Genomic DNA, 23,378 nt, shown 5'->3' with positions numbered 1-23,378 from the left:
GTTGGGAATATTCAAATTTAAATCACATCCTGATGTCATGATGTGGCCAATTTCAAAACTAGTCAATTTTGCAGAGTGGAAACAATAAATGCTTTTTGGACTGAAGAGAAAGTTTTTTGTTCCGAATCTTAGAATGAGTATGTTGAGTATGTTTTTATAGTAAAATAACCTCATGATGTCAAAATCTCAAGGCCAATTTGATTTTTCTGGACATAAAATTTTTTCTGGACATTCCCCTTTAAAACAAGAAAAGCTATGTTTTACAGTGATTTTGCAATAAGTAAGCAGTGTTCTTAGCCATGACAAAGCAGAATCTGCAAACTTTTTATTCCATTCCTTCAATATAATTTAATTGATGTATGGTCACATGTGAAAATTCAAAGCTTCAGTGCAAAGTAATTTGTTTGGCGCAAATCTGTCAAAGCACATTACACTGTAAGCACTATATTTGAAGTAAAGCACGACGGGGGCTATCTTACACCTTAACGATGCCTCTCTGAGCCAGAGACTGAAAAACTCATTAACATGTCGAAGAAATAATGGAGATAAGTTGAGAACAATGCTTTAATCTAAAAAAAAAGAAACATGCTGTAGTAAAAAAATTTAAAAAAAAGACTATGCCCCAAGAGAAATATATGGTACAAAAAAATCTAACCTTTATAGCCATAAATGGCTTATTCATTAGGATATATAATGATGTTATAGCAATGTAATGTAACTGAAATTGCATTTATCTTATAGCTAACAGAAATAGATGAATGTCAGACCTTCTATAGCACTTGTATACACAACACCTTAACATGTTACATGACTTTTATTTTGGATACATATAACTTCTTGGACCTGTAATGCATTCACACACACCAGACACATATCTTACATGACTTGGATTTTGGAAATATGATTTTACATTTACATTTATGCATTTGGCAGACGCTTTTATCCAAAGCAACTTACACTGCACTTATTACAGGGACAATCCCCCAGAGCAACCTGGATTAAGTGTCTTGCTCAAGGACACAATGGTGGTGGCCTTGGGGTTCCAACCAGCAACCTTGCTGATTAACAGACCTGTGCTTTAGCCACTACGCCACCACCACTCACATGCTTTAGCCACTACACCACCACCACTCACATTTTATTAAATTTTTTATGAATTTGTGAAATTTTTTAATCCATTTAACTTCCTGGTCATGTGACCTGATGGTGGTGTGACATCATTAGGTGAAATGAACAAGAAGTTAAATGGATTTTAGTATTTTATAAACTACAGTAAATACACAAAAACATATTTCCACAATCAAAGCTTTGTAAGATAGGTAGCAGGTGTGTATTAATACACTGCAGGCAGGGGCGTAGATTCCCAATAATCAAATAATACTCCCCCAATATTTATACCATGATCAATGGAAACATGTAGATGCTTCTATTTTGAAGCCAAAACTATGCCATTGATTGCCGGTGATGTGAGATCTTTCGGTAAAATAGACCGAAAGTTAAATAGATTTATTTCATTAAAGCATTCAGCTTACATTAAATAGTTATAACCAGTGTTGGGACTAACACGATAAAAGTAACACACGTTGCGTAATCAGATTACTTTTTTCGAGTAATGAGTAAAGTAATGCAAAAAAATATATTTTAGACCATAATATTTGAATACATTTTTAAATAAATCGCCTGTCAATCAACTCGCTAACACACATGCACATCAACATTTGGTTAAGTGAAACGCAGTTGATTCACATGTTAATATACACTAAATTATAAAAACTTGTTTAGGCAGATATTATAAGAGGGATTATAAGACAAGTCTTCCACTGGCCACAACATGGCACACAGGGTGAAATACTCGATCAATCCATTGACTTATGCAGCCGAACTGCTCCGTGTTACAGCTCACCATAACTGGGAGAATAGGATGAGTAAAGACTCTGGATCAGTCGCACTGAGCAACTAACGTAAAAGTAAAGTAACACTTTACTTTCCATAGAACATTTTATTTTAATTAATTAAATTCTTTAAGGAGTAGCATAATATTCATATAATATTCAATATAACATAAAAGAGTTACTTTTAAAAGGGATATAAATTATAAGAAAATTTCAAATGATCTCAATGTAACTGTTATGTTGTTTTCCAACATAAACATTACACATTTAAAATATTGTAACTTTTTTAATATAGTCATGCAATAATGTATCTCTTAACTGATATTTGTGCGTTATGCACTTTTGAGACACTCCCTAACTTGGATTGCTTTTGCTGGGATCACTGTTTTGTGTTTTTCACTTTTGATGTTTAAAACAATTAGATTTAGCGAATGATCATACATACTTTTGCTAGTATGATTTACAGTGTTATCTGAACGAGACAGCATGAACCGCCACTGTTTTGCAATTACATACAAATTAACGACAAAGGAATGATCGAATATCTAATGAATATCCGATATAAAAACAACTTTTCCGCAGTTGTTTGCCTCGCATCTATGTTCTTGCATGTTGGGATTTCAGATCGGACGGTTTCCTTTCAAAGCCCTACATGACTGGAAAAGTTCTTGTTTTAGTGCAACGGTTGATTAACAAGTAAGTGGGCAGAGCGTCACTGCTGTTCAAATATATTTAAAAGCCTTTGCATTTATACTTCAAGCTTAATTTTTTTCACGTTTGTTTTTGACCACCTCCAGATGTGGTTGAAGTGTGCAAGTGTCTAAACGTTTTGGACCATGTTTTCACTTTTTCTTTACTTTGTTCCATTTCAAACAGTCTACCTTTGTCTTACTATAGCTATACTATGCCCAGATTTCATTTTAAAACCAGGTGTAAACTGGGCCACAGGTTTATTATATGCTCAATGTCAACTTTAATGGTCAGTACTCCTTTCGTAGACCACAATGTGACACAGAGTGTGTCAAAAAAAATTTTCTTGTTCACACTACTGTTAATGGTTCTTCTTGACTATTGTTTTGACAGCAACATAATTAAATGAACATTATATTGATCATGGGCTTCTCTTTGGAGTTTGGAGTCAAGCATTCAGCTATTCTGGTGATTTGCAAAGTATCACCAGACAAAGTAGCTTTGCCTAAAAAGCATCTGTGTAAAGCCTGAATGTAAATGTACTCTATGAAACTAATTGCTACCAAAGGTTGCCATACAATTAAATGTCTGGATTGGTTCAGCTTTTATATAAAATTCTTAATAAATTCTGTCAAAATGTTCAGTTCAGTATATTATTGCCAATAATGGTACACACCATAATAACACCATTAATTTGACTCTGTCTGTAATAGTAAGAGAGAGAGAGAGAAAAGTTTAAGAATTAGAAAGATGTGTCAGGGTGTGTTGTTTAATGAAAGCAGAAAACAAGGGACACTCAAGGCCAAAAAAATACTTTGGTCAGACATAGATGCTAGGCGTCTGCGTACAGGACGCTTGACGTAAATTTGGTCATCAGCAGAATGCTCGAGAACTGAATGCATGTAGCCCGATTTTTCTAACAGTATACATTCTGTACAACAGCAACAACAACAACAAGCATGATTAAAAACTTATAATTACTACATTAAATGAAAACATTTATGCAAATGTTTTTGCTAAAATAAAAGATGTAATGTTCTGTAACTAAAATATTATAACAAAATATAACATGAGTGTTTACATGGAAAATTAATCCTCACTTTAAAATCAAATTCTGGACGTCCGTCACACATTCATGAGTAATGAGAGAGCATGTGCTCATGAATATTCAACTAATATCAGGATTTTAACATTTGAGTTTGTTTCTCACCAAAACCCATTTTATCTCTTCAGAAGACTTGAAGTATGAAGCCACATGGACTACTTTTATGATGCTTTTGGGTCTTTTTTAAGCTTTAAAGTGAGGCACTGTCCACTGCAAATGTCTTGAGAAGATTGTCCATGATATTCATTTTAACATCTAAAGTGGGGAGAAATTGAAAGCAATATGGGGTAGATACAGAGTATTTGGGGAAAGCTAGAGGGAGCGAATAATGTGTGAGGAAGCAAAACAGTCTAGTGAGAGGAAGAAAGAGAATCAAGGATGAGACAAAGGACAATAGAATTGGAACACAATTGCTGACAGTGGAGGTCACAACAGGTGTCTGACCCCTGACAAGCCCTCTCAGCCTTTAGTAATAGGCTGCAAAGTTAACCGTTTCCTTCTCCAGCCATGCTTTGTAAACAGCACTTTCTTTCGCCCAGGGTTCAGACAGATGGCTTTGTGGATAACAGAGGGAAAATAGCAGTGATTATGTTTGAATCAGTCTGAGAGCTGTTATTAGCCAGCCCTTTATTTATTCCAGTCCATTCACACCACCAAAATGTACATTGACTTATAATGTTCTTTTTCCATGCTGTTTGTGAAACAGTGGACGTGAACATAAATATGAAATGTTGTCTGATATGAAGGCAAAGATATTTGCAAAGGTCTTCTTCCATTGGTACCATCCCTCTTTAGAATTTTATAGTCACTAGTGCTGTAACTAACAATTATTTTGATCATTGAATAATCTTCGATTAATTAGATATTTGTTTTAATTCCCCTGTATTTAAAAAAAAATAAATATATATATATATTTATGAAAAAGAATAGAAATAAAAGAGCTATACAATGTGTATAAAAATATAAATATGTATATAGATCTAAATGTTACAAAACAGAGTGAATATAGTTTTGTATAAATTGTATATTGTTTGGCCACAGTTTGGAGGCAGCAGGACCAGTGGCGTGTCAGGGACATTATTTAGTGTGGGGCTAAATGTTTGAAACATTGACGAATATTTCCAAATTCTGTCATTTTAACCTAGTGCATGAGTTTTAAATTCACTCTTTGTCCTCACATTCCCTCTGTGCATGTGCACTGTTCATTCCCTGGTATTAATATGTGTTAAGAAGCGTATTAACTGGCACCATCATAATTTTTGTCTCTTTTGTGTTTGGATTTTGAATAGAGAGTATCTGATTTCATGACAACATACATCAAACATTACTTCAGTGTGTTAATGTATGATAATAAATCACAAACTACATAATAAAAAGAAAACGCACAAAAGCAGTGCATCATTTCAGCCAATTATGCATGCATTTTATATAAGCGCAAACATCATGTTTAGAGCAGAAATGTTCATTATTTTATTGGAGTAACTATGTTAACTAAGCTTCACAGATGTGCTTGTTACAATTTATGTTCACATCAGTGACTGTAAAGTTCTGTGAACTTGTGCATGTGTGTATGAGCTTTAACCGGCAAAGTTTAAAAACCTTGTTTTAGCACAGCGGTTGATTTACAGGCAGAAGTTTCACACAATAGAACTAATTGGTTTCACTGGACTTAAACAAGGGGAGTCAAAATATCTATCACAAATTCTCTACTCTATCACAAAATCTACTGTCATGTATGTGCCATTAAATTGGTTGCTTCACTCCTCAATGCCCTAGTACTTATAAAATGAAAACAAGTATGACTGATAAAAATAGATCATGGCAGAAATTTTACAGAGAATGATGTATAAAGACTTTTTTGTAGTGTAACCTCTGAACGTGATGCCACAAAATCATCCCTAATAATTTAATCTCAACACAAAACACCACTAAAACATGCACATCCATGTCAAAAAGCTCAAGCAACCATGAAAGTAAACCACAATTAATCAAATCGTCAAAGGTTGTGCATAATATCTCAATAACTCGAATGAACAGCATAACAAAGCTAATTTAGTAATATTTAGTCATTTAGTCATTATAATCGACATATCTACATATACAAACCAATGCATCAACACAACACCTCAACGCAATGGAATTAAATTCATTGAAATGATGAGTGTGCACTATAACTAATTCATCCAGCAGCACATTAGAATAAAATTCGCTTTTAAAACGCAGGTCTACTCTGCACTCGAGCGGTAACTTCCGAGGTGCATGTCAACAGCTTGACATACATATGATCAAAGCTTTTGATTGGCTCAGGAACAAAGGCAAATGTGCCCCTCTGGCCATCGTTGAATGCTCATTGCACATGCGCATGCCATTTTCCAGATCTCTGTTGATTAACACTGAGGATGAAGAGCTAGCCCCACGCATAGCAAATTACAAAGATTAAATGGTTTTACGCAACAGACATTAATAATAATAGAATTTCTCAAAATAATATTCACTTTTTTCTTGTATAATGGACATAAAGCATGTTTAAAGTAAGATCTTCTCCTTGCATGCTGCACATGCACATAATTGATAATGAAATTTGTTGTTGAGTATTTTCTTATCATCGATTATATCGATTTTATCAATTAGTTGTTGCAGCACTAAAAGTCACAAAAGTTAAACATGATATACAGTTGTATGTCCCGCCCCCGGACATACGGGTATAAAGGCGGGGAAATGCGTCTGTTTCATTCAGTATTTCATCAGTTTTTTTCGGAGCCGATGATCGTGTATGCAGCGAGCTGCGAGTCACACACCTGTTCCTCTTACCTCTGGTCGAATCTGCTGTTGGATCTACAGTGCACATCAGCGGCTTTCTCTTTCTCTGCATGGCAGTGCAGTTTGCCCCTGGGTGCTTCCTTCAACCGAAGAAACACCACTCCAGCCACCCCCCGCGTCGCTCCTTCTTCCCACGGAATTGAGGACGACGCGACTGGTGATGGAGGCGTTCCGGGGATGGCAGCGGGCGCGGTTTCACTGGGTACGTCCCCGCGAAACTCCCGCCACCCGGCACGCTCGTTGACTTCCGTCCAGGGCTCGAGACAACAGCGGCTCGCCTCACCGCCAGCCTACCTATCCTCTTGAGCCCCCCGAGCTGGATGAGCTCGCCGCTGCATCTGACGCGGAGGACTCGTCTGGGCTGCCGCATTCGGGCCAGCAGGCTGAGGCTGACCCACAGATGTCCGACATGCTTGCCCGGGCCGCCGCCAGCGTGTTGTTAGACTCGAACACTCCGTCCTCCCCACAGCCGTCGCGGCTGGATGATTGGTTCCTGGGGTCTGCGCGCCGCTCACAGCCACGCCCCCCTCCATGCATGATGAGCTGACGACTGCACGGAGAGCACCCCTCTCTTCTCGTCACAAAGCCCCTCGCTCATCCGCTCTCACTACCCTCGACGGCAGAGCGACCCACAGGTACACGGTGATTCCCCTGGAGGTCGCCCTGTGCTCCCCTCCAAGGCATGTAGGATGACGTTATCATTGACCACCAAAGCCTACAGCGCCACCGGACAGGCCGCTGCCCAAGGTCTCTACAGCCCTTACTTCATCGTACCCAAGAAAGGCGGTGTCTTACGACCGATCTTGGACTTGCAAGTTTTCAACCGGACCTTACGCAAACTCCCATTTAAAATTCTCACGCAGAAACATATTTTAACTTGCGTCCAGCATCTAGATTGGTTCGCAGCGGTAGACCTGAAGGATGCGTACTTCCACGTCTCAATACTGCCTCGACATCGACCCTTTCTACGGTTCGCGTTCGACGGCCAGGCGTATCAATACAAGGTCCTCCCCTTCGGCATGTCCCTGTCCCCTCGCGTCTTTATGAAGGTCGCAGATGCAGCCCTTGCCCCTCTCCGAGAAGCCGGCATTCGCATACTCAACTACCTCAACGACTGGCTCATCCTGGCCCACTCCCGAGAGTTACTATGCACCCACGGGGACCAGGTGCTCAGGCACCTCAGCCGTTTAGGGCTTCAGGTCAACTGGGAAAAGAGCAAGCTCGCCCCGGTTCAGAGCATCTCTTTTCTCGGCATGGAGTTAGACTCAGTCTCAATGTCAGCGCGCCTCACCAACGAGCTCGTGCAGTCAGTGCTGAAATGCCTCACCACTTTCAGGCCAGGCACAACATCTCATTGGCCTTTTTTCATAGAGCAGAGGTATATTCGGTGCTCAAGAGAGAAGCCTAGTGTCGCATCTTCGACACAACATCTCATTCCCTCCATCAGGGATCGGAGGTTACATCCGTAACCTAGACGTTTTAGATAATAGCAATGCAAATTAAAGTGGTTGGACATTTTCCCTTCAATGTTAATTGGATTAAGGAATAATTTTGTGTTATGAGTAATCCATCTATCCATTTATTACATGACTTTCTGGAATATTGACTGGTTAATTCCAGCATTGGGCCTTCAAATATTTCAGAATAATAACCACAGTTCATAGCAATGCTATGTGAATGAGCACAAATCAGGGAAATCTATGTTTTCTACAAAGCTTTGCCTGTGTCTCTCATGTTACTGAAAGAAGTTTGTTTGAAATCTTTGTAAATGTATTAAAAATAAAAATCATATGTACATAAGTATTCACAGCCTTTGCCATGACACTCAAAATTGAGCTCAGGTGCATCCTGTTTCCACTGATAATCCTTGAAATGTTTCTAAAACTTGATTGGAGTACACCTGTGGTAAATTCAGATGATTGGACATGATTTTGAAAGGCACACACCTGTCTATATAAGGTCCCACAGTTAATAATGCACAGTTAATCAGAGCACAAACCAAACCATGAAGTCCAAGGAATTGTCTGTAGACCTCCGAGACAGGATTGTATCGAGGCACAGATCTGGGGAAGGGTACAGAAACATTTCTGCAGCATTGAATGTCCCAATGAGCACAGTGGCCTCCATCATCTGTAAATGGAAGAAGATTGGAACCACCAGGACTCTTCATAGAGCTGGCCGCCTGACCAAACTGAGCGATCGGGGAAGAAGGGCCTCAGTCAGGGAGGTGAACAAGAACCCGATGGTCACCCTGACAGAGCTCTCTGTAGAGAGAGGAGAACCTTCCAGAAGAACAACCATCTCTGCAGCACTCCACCAATCAGGCCTGTATGGTAGAGTGACCAGACGGAAGCCACTCCTCAGTAAAAGGCACATGACAGCCCACCTGGAGTTTGCCAAAAGGCACCTGAAGGACTCCCAGACCATGAGAAACAAAAAAATCTGGTCTGATGAAACCAAGATTGAATCTTTTGGCCTGAATGACAAGCGTCATGTCTGGAGGAAACCAGGCAATGCTCATTACCTGGCCAATACCATCCTACAGTGAAGCTTGGTGGTGGCAGCATCATGCTGTGGGAATGTTTATCAGCAGCAGGAACTGGGAGACTAGTCAGGATCGAGGGAAAGATTAATGCAGCAATGTACAGAGATATCCTTGATGAAAACCTGCTCCAGAGCGCTCTGGACCTCAGACTTCATCTTCCAACAGGACAACGACCCTAAGCACAGAGCCAATATAACAAACGAGTGGCTACGGGACAACTCTGTGAATGTCCTTGAGTTGCCCAGCCAGAGCCCAGACATGAACCCAATTGAACATATCTGGAGAGATCTGAAAATGGCTGTGCACCGATGCTCCCCATCCAACCTGATGGAGCTTGAGAGGAATGGGAGAAACTGCCCAAAAATAGGTGTGCCAAGCTTGTAGCATCATACACAAAAAGACTTGAGGCTGTAATTGGTGCCAAAGGTGCTTCAACAAAGTATTGAGCAAAGGCTTTAAATACTTATATACATGTGATTTTTCTTTTCTATTTCGTTTTTTATTTTTAATAAATTTGCAAATATTTCAAACAAACTTCTTTCACGTTGTCATTATGGGGTATTGTTTTTAGAATTTTGAGTAAAATAATAAATATAATGCATTTTGGAATAAGGCTGTAATATAACAAAATGTGGGAAAAAGTGAAGTGCTGTGAATACTTTCCAGATGCACTTTAGTCTAACCTCTGATACAAGAACGAGTTTTTTTTGCGATAATGACCAGCTGGCTCTACAATATCCCTCAGATGTTAACCAATTTATTCACCACATTGTAATTTTTATTGAATCAAAACATACCCACCAGAAACTCATAAATAATTGAAACCTACATGTAATATAGGCATTTATTTAATTTAATCTCAACAAGACTGTAACAAATTCAGGCTTGGAGATGGAAGGGAGGAGATGGAGAGCAGTGATGCAGTAAAGTAAAGCTCTTTATTTCTCTGCCTTCAACACTCTGCTTTCACTCTTCTAGGTGCCTTTTTCAGTTCAATCAGATCAGTGCAACAAATATTTTGTCAACATAAACTTCTCTGAGTCTTCAGCTTCTCAACAAAATATAACACTCAGTAAGAGTGACTTTCCCGTCTGGCGGTGGCATGCCACTCTACCCATGCTCACTGAAATTAGAGACGGGTGTTAGACATAATTTAGCTCAGGTGCAAGCGCACTTACCTCTTTCTCTCTCTCCGGATGGGTGCTCGACCACGGCCCCACTGCCACATATCCCCACCGCCCAACTCAGGCCAGGGACCCGTCCAGCCTGCCTACCACTCCCCCCATTTCTGGAAAGGAAGTTGGTGACCAAATACATGGTCAACATAAACTTCTCTGAGTCTTCAGCTTCACAGCAAAATTCTCAGAGGCAAAGAGAGCAGAACTGTTTTGAATTCAGTTGAATATTTTCTCATAAACTCACAGCACTCTGTCTCAAGTATCCAGATCATTTTAAACCATTTTATTTTGTATCTGTTTTATCTACATGTGCTTCCAAAGAAAGTGTTTTAAGGTATTCTGCCAAACTTTAGTATATATTATGTCATTGCCTTCATTAACTTGCTCGGAATTATTCTGTTACAGCAGTACTTAACCTTGAGCAAATCACAATGTGTTGGCTGTGTTTTGTGTTAGGCAGACACTGTCCTTTTCTCACCTTATTTAAAAATGGTTTTACTTTCTATAGAGAGCAGAAGGTTGGCTGGGCTTATCTCCGCTGGTAATGAGTTCATATATTGCAGGGGGTTTGAATTTTTGCTTTCCTGGTGAGATTAAAACAGTTTGGTGTTCACAGTTGTGGAAATCAATGTTGTCTTTAGGAAATTGCTGCTCCTTCCCCCTTATGAAATAGACAACTGAAGGTCAATATTATTCATAGTATTTTATTCACTGTATTTGTGAGCACCATTTATTTAGTAGATTTTACATACAAAAACTACACATCACCCATTTCTGCAGGGAGGGATGCATCACCTACCTCTGAACATGGCTGCTAATTTTAGTGTCATAATTGAGTTCATTCTCCTCTCATCAGTCATGAGATGGTCTGATACAGGGCTTCATTGCCCACTCAAAGGATGTGTTCTCAAAGGACCTGTAGCTGTATGAGCCGTGTATTATCAATCTCACAAAGAGGTTCACTGGGTGTCATCTGCCTTGTATCAAACAGCAGTTTGGCTCCAGGAAGAGAAACAAGAAAGAAAATGTTACAATCTTCCCTCTCTGCCCTCCACTTTTTCAACTTCTCCATTATGGAAAACAATTCAGTGCAAACAAGACTAAAGGTACCTGCCATCCCTGTGCTGATGCCCTCTGTAATGACCTGTCCAAATTTTGTCTCTCTTGTGAGAAAACACAAAATCATGTGTTTCGTATCCGGATAGTATCCAGATATTCTTTTGCTGGACTACATTAACACTTTGCATTCCTGTGCATCTACAATATAATAGATTGTATATACCAATATATAACCCTGCTGCAGTGCAAATGTAAACTTCATGGGGCTCTGTGATAGTAATGTCAAATTCACAAATAAATTATCTGAGTGGTCTAATGACCAATTCAATTCTTTAGAATATGTCATATCAGTTCGCAAATTGGTCTGAATGATTTGTTTTGCAAATCTAAATCACAAAAGAAGCACCCTAGGATCATCATAGAGAGTTCACTGGGGGACTAAGCCTCTTCTCTCTTCCAACCAGCATCACACCTGGTGACAGATGTAGCACAACCTCTGTTACATTTTTACCTGTGTAGTTGTAAGCAGATAACATAAATGTATTATCATTTACACCTTCGTCTAATGTGGTCAGGATCCGTCCCTGACCACTTCCGAATGTAGTTTCAGCGACCCTCCACTCTGTAACCCTAACAGCAAAGACTTTCTTACTTTTCTGAATAGCACAACATGTATATTCTACATAATTCTTAATTGAGCACAGTGCTTTTCACAAAATAACTACAACCATATAAAAATGTTTGGGTAATTTAAATTATGTTAATCGTTTCTGAAAGTTACCAATCTTCTAAAAAAACATCAGGGCTCGTTGTACAAAACTTCTCAGAAACGCTCTTAAGAATAGTCGTAAACTTTGACTTATAAGTGTCAAAAATTTGTATCAAAAAGTAGGACTTGTTAAAGAGTAGGAGCTTTTAATAAAGAAGATAAAAGCAACTTTTAGCAAAGTCTTATCTTGATTCTTAAGTGCTGACTAAGATGACACTTAAAGATATAGTTCACCCAAAAATACAAATTCTCATCATTTACTCACCCTCATGCCATCCCAGATGTTTATTACTTTCTTTCTTCTGCTGACCACAAACCAAGATTTTTAGAAGAATATTTCGGCTCTGTAGGTCCAAAATAAAAACATAAGGCAGCATAAAAGTAATCCATAAGACTCCAGTGGTTTTAAATCCATATATTAAAGCAATATGATTGATGTGGGTGAGATAAATATTTAAGTCCTTTTTTACTATATATCTCCACTTTCCACTTTCACATCCATATTCTTTTTCTTTTGTTTTTGGTGATTTGAATTCTTTGTGCATATCGCAACCTACTGGGAAGGGAGGAGAATTTATAGTAAAAAAGGACATAAATAATTATCTGTTTCTCACCCACACCTATGATATCCCTACTGAAGATATAGATTTAGCCACTGAAGTCTTAGATACCTTTATATGCTTTTTGGACCTTCAAAGTGAATCGTTTGAAGTTCAAAGATTTCTGTCAATAATTCACTTTGTATGGACCTACAGAGCTGAGATATTCTCCTAAAAATATTTTTTTGTGTTCTGCAGAAGAATGTCATACACATCAGGGATGGCATGAGGGTGCGTAAATGATGAGAGAAGTTTACAAGTAAAACTTAAAGTAGGCTTCATTAAACAGCATAAGGATTCTGTCAAAGCACCTGACACCCCACACATGAGCATCTATAAAGCTTTTTATATAAAGTGCTTGGGTCAGGTTTGGTTGGGCTCTTTTCAGATTCAGCTCTGTAATACATTTTCACAACTGTAAAGAGACCACTGACAGAGAGAGGGTCTCCATGCTAGAGTACAGATACAGTATCTAACTAATCATAATGATACTCATTGTTGAGTATTTTCCTCATTGATTTTTGTAGTTTTAATGGCATTTAGATTTTATTAATTAGGTGTCATAGCCCTCTGAAAGCTTAGGCATGAAGCTCATCACATTTTTTATACACTTAATGTTGCTCTACATCCACAATAATATGTTTTGACGTATTAAATGAATACAAAAATGGGTCCAATACCAATTTTGGCCAAATTCCACCATAGTAATGTACAACACATACTTCTTTTGTTGTAGAATGTGTTTTCTCTGCATAACTCCAATTTTACTCTAAGCAGCTTTATGCATGCTCATCTGAAGTATAATTAAATGTATGACCAAGCTGTTTTTCTCTTTCTGTCTTTCTTCTGTAGACAGCTCAGACAGTGTTGTTGGTTGTCGCTGCTTTCCTCATCTGCTGGATGCCACACCATATCATAGCTATGTGGGTACAGTTTGGCCAGTTCCCCTTGAATGATGCTTCGTTTGCCTTTCGCATCATCTCTCACTGCCTGGCTTATGGAAACTCCTGTGTCAACCCCATTCTTTATGCCTTCCTCTCTGAAAACTTTAGAAAAGCCTGCAAGCAGGTCTTCACGTGCCATATTTTTTACTCTCCTCCGCCAGCTGGGAAAGTGGTGCGCATTCGCATGGAAAACTTCTCTATGACACATTCCACTACAAACATATGAGACTTAAAACTTGTTAGAGATTAAAAAGGGCAAAAAAAAATTGTTTCTGCTTCAGTTTTCTAACAGAGATGTGACTTAACAAAGACAGAATAAATGAAGGGGATTTGTATTTAAGTTACCTTGAGAAAGAAAAAGCCCATATAATGCCTCAATTCATCATGTATCAAAGGCATTTGCATGTAAAAACAATTTATTGTGAACTCTTTTAAAAGTGTTTAAAATGTGTTTAAAAGTCATTTAACTTATTTTGTTAATGCTAAATATGTTTAATATGTGTTTAGGATAGTTCGCCCTAAAATGAGTATTTTCAACATTTACTCGCTCTCAAGTTGTTTAGAATGTGAATTACTTTCATTCTTACGTAGAACACAAAAAGTCTAAATGTTAGAGACTGACCTTTCATTGTATATTTTTCCACACAATGAAAGTACAGGGTGACTAAGGCTAACATTCTGCATTTTTGTTTTACACAGCAAGAATAAAGTCATACAGCTTTAGAAATATGTGAGGGTAACTAAATAAAGACACATTTTCATTTTGGGGTAAATAATGGCTTTAATGTTTTTGAAATGAATTAAAACCTCTGTAAAAATTCAGAGCTATTTAATCATAGGATAATTTTGTAAATATGTTTGATAGACTCACTCTTCAAGAACATGATGTGCATGAACCATAGTAGTGGTTTGAACATCATTTTATGTAGTGTATGTGTGGAAATTTATCAAACTTAGATTTAAACTTCACTATTCAATTGTATGATGTAATTATGTACTTCAGTAATATTGGTTAACATGTATTATGTCCAGTTTTATGGTTCTACTATATATATTCATTATGAAATCTGATAGTATTCAAGGTGTCTGCCTTAAACATTAAAATAAATATAAATACTTAATTCATGTTTCAGTTTGTCAGAGTTGGTTAATGTTTAAAGGGGATGTAGCTATCTGTTTCCAAATGCTTATGGTTAACTGTTTGACATACCAGACATTGTCCTAAACAAAAGACCAGTGGAAACTCTTTGTGTGTGTGCATCTCTCTACTATATCTATAACTCATGCCTCTCTGTGAGATACCAGGACAGAAGCTCTTATAAACACAGATTCTTTTTGGAATCAGGAATGAGTCAAGACATTTTCAAAGCTTATGTACTTTCCTTTGAAGTGACAAGAAGCAAAGAACTGGCTGGATGGCACATTTTCCGACAGGTCAGTTTCCTGTAGAGTAAATGTGATTGCATAAGACACTACTATCATCAAAGTCATTCACTTGTGGCTTTAATCCTCGCAGAATACAAATACAGTTCAACACACTTCTTACAAAAATGTCATGTCATTTTATTGTGAGAGCAGTTGAACTGGTTTTGTATTCCAGAAGGATTAAAGCCACGAGTGAATGGCTTTGATGACAATACTCCAGCCTTATAGATGACAGGGCACAGAGCTCTAACTAACCCTAAAATGGCACTATTTTTGCACAGTTCACATCACATTTGTATGACACAAGCAGGGTTGGGAGGTTTACTTTATAATGTATTCCACTACAGATTACTGAATATATGCTGTAAAATGTCATTTGTAATGTTTTCTGATAGATTACTCAAGGTCAGTAACATATTCTAAATACTTTGGATTACTTCTTCAGCACAGGAAGATTTTTTTTTACTTGTTTTGACTATTAAAAACTCTGCCAGTACAGTGACAAAATACACATGTTAAAAATACATTCTCTGAAAAACCTAATTATCTTATGCAGTGTTGTTTCTAAAACAAGATAAATCAAACTGATCTTGTTTTAAGGATTTTTAGATATTTTTACAAAAGTTATCATCAAGAATAGGATTTTGCCCTAATATCAAAGGTCTTACTAGAAAAAATGTATTATGATCCAATGTGAATTTTATTGATAGTCTGGTAACATGCATGTAAAATTGTTAGAAATAGCATTTTAGCTTAGCTTAAAGCTGACAATTTACACAAGGTTTATTTCAATTTCTTCTGCTCCAAACTTCAATCTTACTTCTCTGTTTGCTCGTATGAATGTAACACATCATAAGAAAGTGTTTCACCACTGTTCAAATGCACTTTGGATCGCATCATTTATATGTTTAAATGTTTCCATCTGAAAGGACTAAATATTAAATGATACAAATGATAATAAAATGCAAAGTAATCTCTTCAGTAATCAAAATACTTTTTGAATGTAACTATTCTAATTACCAATGATTTAAATTGTAACTGTAGTGGAATACAGTTACTTATATTTGGTATTTTAAAAACATAATCCCGTTACATGTATTCCATTACTCCCCAAACCTGGAAAAGTGGCTCTGTGGCCAAAGTTCAGTATTAACTTTATATAAAGATTTACATATTGGATGAATGTTTTAAAAAAATGCCAAATTTTACGTAGCGCCCATACAATAGGTCTGGTAATGCACCTCTGTTTTGTTCTTTCACGAACTTGAAGGTAAGTAGTCAATTATCCCCAGACAAGTTAATTTACAGTAATTAACAACTAAAGATATGCAAACTATTTATCTGTTTTATATATACACACATCCAACAAGGTTACCTTCTTGAGTAAATGCAGAGTATGCATTTTGGTCCAACTGTTTTTGTTGTTTTTCAAACCCAATTATTTACTGCACATTTCAAATTCAACGACGTGAGGGTCACTGTCTAGATTTGTTACAAGGGCATCGTATACGTGATGGTTTGTCTGTCCTTCATGTGTTAGATAATGCATATTATTTACAAAATGGACTTGTGGTTTAGCCAGACCTGGATGTATTTTCCTTTGAATTGAGCCCATCAGAACAGCTCACTGTTTATGTCTTTTCTAATCAATGTTATGAAAACCTTGCTTCTCAATAACACTGCTGCAAAGCTCATATTTATCTCATGGCAACCCTCCTGTTGTGCAGAGATAATAAACAGTTGGTAGTGAAGCGTGAAACCCCACTTTCAGACCTCTCTATCACATTCACTCCCATTAAACAAAAGATAACCACTACAAGCACTAAAATAATCACATAAACAAACCAGCATTGCATCTAAGAAAACAGCACAATATGAAAATATGCCTTATTCAAACATTTTTAGTCTTACCACACTTGGAGTTTAGTGGTCTGGGTCTTGTGCTTTCTTTCAATTAGTCTGTTTGTTATAAAATCCTGTTGTTCTGGGTCACATAACTCACATAATATCATGGTCTGCAAGACACACATAACAGCAGGCATGAGGCTGGCAAACATAAATGAAATATATTTCCAAACGTCTCAAAATAATTCAATCAGCAGCAATTTGTGTGTTTGTAGGAATAGTCAACCCCAAAATGAAAATTATACCATGCTTTACTCACCCTCATGTTCCAAACCCATATGATTCTCTTCTCTGGAGAGAAGCACAAAAGGAGATGTTAGGCAGAAAATTGGTGAGTAAAAGATGATAGAATTTGTTATTTTTGGATAAACTATCCTGGTACTACTTTACAATAAGGTTCTATACATTCACATTAGTTAATGCATTAGGAACCGCAAACTAACAATGAACAATGTATATTTTTACAGCAATTATTAATCTTTGTTAATGCTGGTTAATTATAAATACAATTGTTCATTGTTAGTTCATAGTGCATTAACTAATCTTAATCCTTAAACTCATACCTTGGGTCTTCATTGAGACCTCATTCCACACCATTGACCTCAATAATTCTTTGGATTTGTGCCCACACCTCTTTAGTATTCTTCAATCTATCTCTTATAAATAATGTGACACACAAAAAAGCCAAAATTGCAAAACAAAAAACTAAAAAAATAAAATAAATTATATATATATATATATATATATATATATATATATATATATATATATATATATATATATATATATATATATATAATTGTTTGAGCACCAAAAGGTAATAGGGACCCGAGGTATATAAGTTTTGTTTATTTTTTCACTTCCATAAATTATATTTTTATAAGTATTTCATATCTATAAGTTTACTGTCATCTAGGAAATCTATTTATTTGTGTATTACAAGATAAAGTAGAAATATATAACTATAATATACTATATCACATTTATTTTCTGGGCAACAATGAACTATCAACAATGGTGTATTATCTGTATGCGTGTACACATGTAATATATACACTCACCTAAAGGATTATTAGGAACACCATACTAATACTGTGTTTGACCCCCTTTCGCCTTCAGAACTGCCTTAATTCTATGTGGCATTGATTCAACAAGGTGCTGAAAGCATTCTTTAGAAATGTTGGCCCATATTGATAGGATAGCATTTTGCAGTTGATGGAGATTTGTGGGATGCACATCCAGGGCACGAAGCTCCCGTTCCACCACATCCCAAAGATGCTCTATTGGGTTGAGATCTGGTGACTGTGGGGGCCATTTTAGTACAGTGTTCAAGAAACCAATTTGAAATGATTCGAGCTTTGTGACATGGTGCATTATCCTGCTGGAGCCATCAGAGGATGGATCCATGTTCTCATTCTGTTTACGCCAAATTTTGACTCTACCATCTGAATGTCTCAACAGAAATCGAGACACATCAGACCAGGCAACATTTTTCCAGTCTTCAACTGTCCAATTTTGGTGAGCTCTTGCAAATTGTAGCCTCTTTTTCCTATTTGTAGTGGAGATGAGTGGTACCCGGTGGGGTCTTCTGCTGTTGTAGCCCATCCGCCTCAAGGTTGTGCGTGTTGTGGCTTCACAAATGCTTTGCTGCATACCTCGGTTGTAACGAGTGTTTATTTCAGGCAAAGTTGCTCTTCTATCAGCTTGAATCAGTCGGCCCATTCTCCTCTGACCTCTAGCATCAACAAGGCATTTTCAGCCCACAGGACTGCCGCATACTGGATGTTTTTCCCTTTTCACACCATTCTTTGTAAACCCTAGAAATGGTTGTGTGTGAAAATCCCAGTAACTGAGCAGATTGTGAAATACTCAGACCGGCCCGTCTGGCACCAACAACCATGCCACGCTCAAAATTGCTTAAATCACCTTTCTTTCCCATTCTGACATTCAGTTTGGAGTTCAGGAGATTGTCTCGACCAGGACCACACCCCTAAATGCATTGAAGCAACTGCCATGTGATTGGTTGATTAGATAATTGCATTAATGAGGAATTGAACAGGTGTTCCTAATAATCCTTTAGGTGAGTGTACATGTTATTTCTTACTCAAGGTGGTGCTGTTGTTTCAGTGACTGACATGAATTACATTTGACATTACTATTTGATGAAGAAACAACATTGAAGTAAACTATAGCAAGTACAACACATGAACAGTATGATATAGCTTCAAACCTGTCATTTGGGTGTGTAAGTTGTGCCTCTATTTAGACTCAACAAGTTCCTGAGAAAATACATGCAAGATAAACAAAAGTCACACATATATTACACAAGTGTTGATTGTGTTATGTGTAGTAATGAATCCTGGTGTTGATTTGTCCTGATTTGTTGCATTATCAATTTAATTTATGAAAAATAAAACATAAATTATATCTAAATATCATTTTGTTTTCTAATTCTCTTGAAAATATTTTTTTACATTTTACATTATCTGGGCATATTGTACATCTATTTTTGATAGATGTAAGTGTCAGGTCTCTAAAGACCCAAATATGTAAGTGTGCATTTGCATTTAAAGGTTAAAATATACAACTTTTGATTTAAAAAATGTATTACTATATGTTGAAATTAACATTAATCAAAATAAATGCTGTTAAAGTATTGTTCATTATTAGTTCATGTTAACTAATGAAACCTTAGTGTAAATTGTAACCACTATACCTTCACTACCCATAAAAGTGAAAAGAAGTGTTATCTCATAAGGTTTTATTTTAAAAGGTTTATATTCAAGGTTCAATACAATACATATAATACATATTTATGTTTTTTAAAGGAATATTCTGGGTTCAGTACAGGTTAATCTCAATCAACAGCATATGTAGCATAACATTTGATTAGCACAAAATATAATTTCGACTAGTACGTCCTTTTTTTAAAAAAAGAAAAGCAAAAATCGAGGTTACAGTGAAGCACTTACAATGGTTAACGATTTTTTTAAAGGCAAAAATAAGAAGCTTATCATTTAAAAAATGTAATTTGAAGGGTTTTAGGTTTTTTGACATTACATCGTCATGGCAACAAAGTTGTATAATTAGATATAACTTTACACAGAAAAGGTTAGTAAGCGATGTAATCACACTAAAATCATGTTAACACACATATTGTTTATGTCTTGTGTCTATACTTTTGAAATAGTGTGTATTGTTTACAGATTGGTCCCATTCACTTCCATTGTAAGAGCATCAGATTTTTGCTTTTTTTAATGAAAAGAAGAGCCAAGTCAAAATAATTTTTTGTGGTATTTTGCATTGAACCCGGATTATACATTTAAGACAGACTCATTATTAATGTACATTTGCTCCTTTATTTTCAAGTCTGTTTTATGACTGGGTGTATTAATTTCTGACTCCATCCCTGATAAAGACTTTCTCCTCCTGGCTGCTGTCTCTAATCTCTGCACAAGTTCCACATCCAAGGGGTTCGTAACGAAGCTGAGCACCTCCCCTCCACCTGCTCTCCTTACGCGCCCTGCTTTGTGGATGTAATCCATGTGGGTCTCTGGAAAATTATAATTGTTAAGTCCAACTCTTTGTGCATCCAAGCCTCTTGTCAGTACATGTCAGTGCATATTAGAACATCAACATTTGCTCTATGAAAGTTTCTGAAGATTCCCTCTCTCATGGCCGCTGACATCTCTCCCTGGAGCCTCATGTGACGAATGCCCATTCCCTCCACTGAGAATCCCAGCCAGTTCACCCTGAGAAACATCTGCTTTACATGTGGCATGAGATAATGCAGCATCAGGCTTTTAACGGTGACCATGCTGTCCAGGTCAGTCACCTTGCTGAGGACCTCTCCCACACCACGGGGAATGTGGCTCCCACTACCATCAGCTGAGTTTTACGGCTGAGCCCAGCCGTATCAGTGAGCCTGGATGCCACCAAGGCATGAGAGAGAATATTGTCAAGCAGGCCTGCAAATCTGACATCAAACATGGTTGTCAATCACAAGGCAGTTTATTGTGCTCAAACTGACGAATCGCTTCCAAAATGCATTCAGCAGGGCACCAGCGGTGGCCACTAAAACATTGGACTGACCGTGAGAGAACGCTGCTTTGATGTTTCCCACACCTCTCCCACCCCCTGCAACTTTGACCACAAACCCAAACTTTGACACAAACCCAATTCAGCGAGCAACAGATGTGACTTGTTCTGCCAGTTCCCTTGATTGGACCACGACCACAGCTTGAATATTTCTCACATGTAAACTGCTCTTTCTACTTTTCAGCCTGCAGATTGTGGATGATGGGAAGGAGGTAAGTGTGACGTCCATGAGTCGTGTGACTTAATTGGTTCTCCCCATTCTAATTGATAATTAGTAGTGATATAAAATGCTGTGTGTTATTTGCTCAAGGGCTCATTGGGATAGCTCCATGTCTTAGGAGTGGCTGGCCCAGTGAGACCTCTTCGATTTATCCTCATGCTTTTCTTACTGTGTAGCGTAAAGTTTTGATATAGTTATATTATTTGCTAATGCTATGTTTTCCCTTTGTTAACCCTAGACCCATGTTACCATCCACGGTTGTGGTGGTTTATGCTTACTGACAATAAAACAATTCTCTTTTGAGTTTACTAAGACCTGTTGTCAGACTCCCCTTTTTATGTTGCGGCTTGTAACGAGCAAGTCGTGACATAAAAATTGGGTGCTCGTCCGAGATTGCTACACGATTAAGTAAATGCATGTTTTCAGCGTGTTCACCTGTAAATGAGGAGATTTCAGTGAGTTAGTGTGTCTCAGCTGGATTTAAAATCCTTCCATCGTGGCACTATTTGTTATTTTCTTTGTTATTTTGCCTTTCTTATTTTTGAAGGTTATTCTGGATGGAGGTTTTAAATCTCTGTCGGGGGTACGCTTCGAGCTTTTGGTTTGAAATGCCAATTGTCTTCGAGTTCAGCGTTTAATGCCGCCCCGGGTCCGGTACACCTTTGAAGAGCAGGAAGGATTAGTTAGTTCTGATTTTAGGTAGGAACTGGAATCTCATTTTCATTTAAGGTGACACTGTGTTCTATTCTCTGTATCTGTTGTTTGAGATACCTGCCAAATAAATAGGTAATTTCGGGAATGACTTGTGGTAAGTCTTTGTTTATCTATTAACTAAGGTGGGGTTCGCACCCGGAGCGTGTATGTGAAGATTCCTGGCGAAGTGGCCGACGGGATTTGTATTTTCTAAGCTCTAGTTTAACAGCGTCTCACGCGTGTCTGTACTGCTGTTGTGTTTGCTCTGTTTGTTTTCGTTTGCAGAAATGTCGTCAGTAATTGAAGATTTCTTCATATTTCCTTCGGAAATCTTAATGGAGAAATGTACGAAGGAAGAGCTGTTGCAGATTGCCGAACACTTTGTTGTGGACGTAACCAGTAGTGATAAGAGACATAAGGAAACTCTGATGGAAACTGTGAAAAGCGCACTTTCCGAGCAGGGTATTTTAGAGGTAAGGTCTCAACTTATTCATTCTGAAGAGAATGTAGTCTCTCCTCCTTCTGACACGGACAGTTTAAATGCAAAGTTTGGTGAAATGTCTTTGCTAGAGAAGCAGTTGTGTGTTGATGCGGATAAACTTTGCACCCAGCGTGACGCGTGTGCACTGAAGGAGAAAGAGCTACAAAATGATTTTGAAATCAAGAAGTTACAACAGAATTTAGAATTATGTAAGCTGGAGTTACAGTTTGAGAAGGAAAGGGAAGAAAGATCGTTTCAGCTGAGGAAGCTTGAGTTAGAGCTTAATGCACAAACTGTTGAAGTTCCACTTCACGTTGAACCGGTGCTCGCGACACCTGTGTTTGATGTTTACAAAAACATTAGACTAGTGCCGCCGTTCTTGGAGAAGGAAGTAGAGAAATATTTCTAACATTTTGAGCGTGTTGCACAGTCTTTAAAATGGCCTAAAGAATTTTGGACGTTGCTGTTGCAATGTGTTTTAGTCGGGAGAGCACAAGAAGTGTATTCAGCGCTGACTATAGAACAGAGTAGTGAGTATGAAGTCGTTAAGTCCACTATTTTACATGCTTATGAATTGGCACCTGAAGCATACCGTCAGAAATTTAGGAGCAATTTTAAACCTGAGCAGTGTTCTTATCTAGAATTCGCTAGAGAGAAAGAGAATCTGTTTGACCGCTGGTGTGCCTCAGTAAAAGTAAACACTAAAGAACAGCTTCGAGAACTAATTCTGTTGGAAGAGTTTAAAAACTGTGTTCCAAGATCCATCGCCATGTACCTAAATGAACATAAAGTAAGTACATTATCAGATGCTGCTCTAATGGCAGATGAATTTGTCCTCACCCATCACATTTTTGTCAGTCACTCAGATCAGAGTAGGTCTAGATTGAGTGTCTCTGCTAAAAATAAAAAGCTTGTGAATGTTACGTCAAATTCTGCTGACAATACCTCAGCTACA

General features: G+C 37.6%; 2 protein-coding genes across 2 annotated transcripts in view; one reads left to right on the top strand and one right to left on the bottom strand.

Annotated features, from left to right (window-relative positions):
* Positions 1 to 14,638, top strand: part of galr1b (galanin receptor 1b) — a 70,942-nt gene extending 56,304 nt beyond the window's left edge. Inside the window, exon 3 of the mRNA XM_052153123.1 lies at positions 13,510 to 14,638. Within this exon, the coding sequence (XP_052009083.1) occupies positions 13,510 to 13,827 (318 nt within the window). The 3' untranslated portion in view covers positions 13,828 to 14,638. The remainder of the gene's footprint in view (positions 1 to 13,509) is intronic.
* Positions 14,639 to 20,245: 5,607 nt separating this feature from the next.
* On the bottom strand, positions 20,246 to 21,501 carry ddx28 (DEAD (Asp-Glu-Ala-Asp) box polypeptide 28). The gene is given in 6 exon segments (XM_052142906.1): positions 20,246 to 20,542; positions 20,545 to 20,792; positions 20,795 to 20,925; positions 20,927 to 21,177; positions 21,179 to 21,289; positions 21,490 to 21,501. Coding segments are annotated over 6 exon segments (1,050 nt in total).
* Positions 21,502 to 23,378: the final 1,877 nt, after the last annotated feature.

Source organism: Xyrauchen texanus, chromosome 2 (genome assembly GCF_025860055.1).
Source record: "Xyrauchen texanus isolate HMW12.3.18 chromosome 2, RBS_HiC_50CHRs, whole genome shotgun sequence".
Taxonomy (NCBI): domain Eukaryota; kingdom Metazoa; phylum Chordata; class Actinopteri; order Cypriniformes; family Catostomidae; genus Xyrauchen; species Xyrauchen texanus.
The sequence above is the reverse complement of the archived record's forward strand: the minus strand, read 5'-3'. Positions and strand labels throughout refer to the sequence as shown.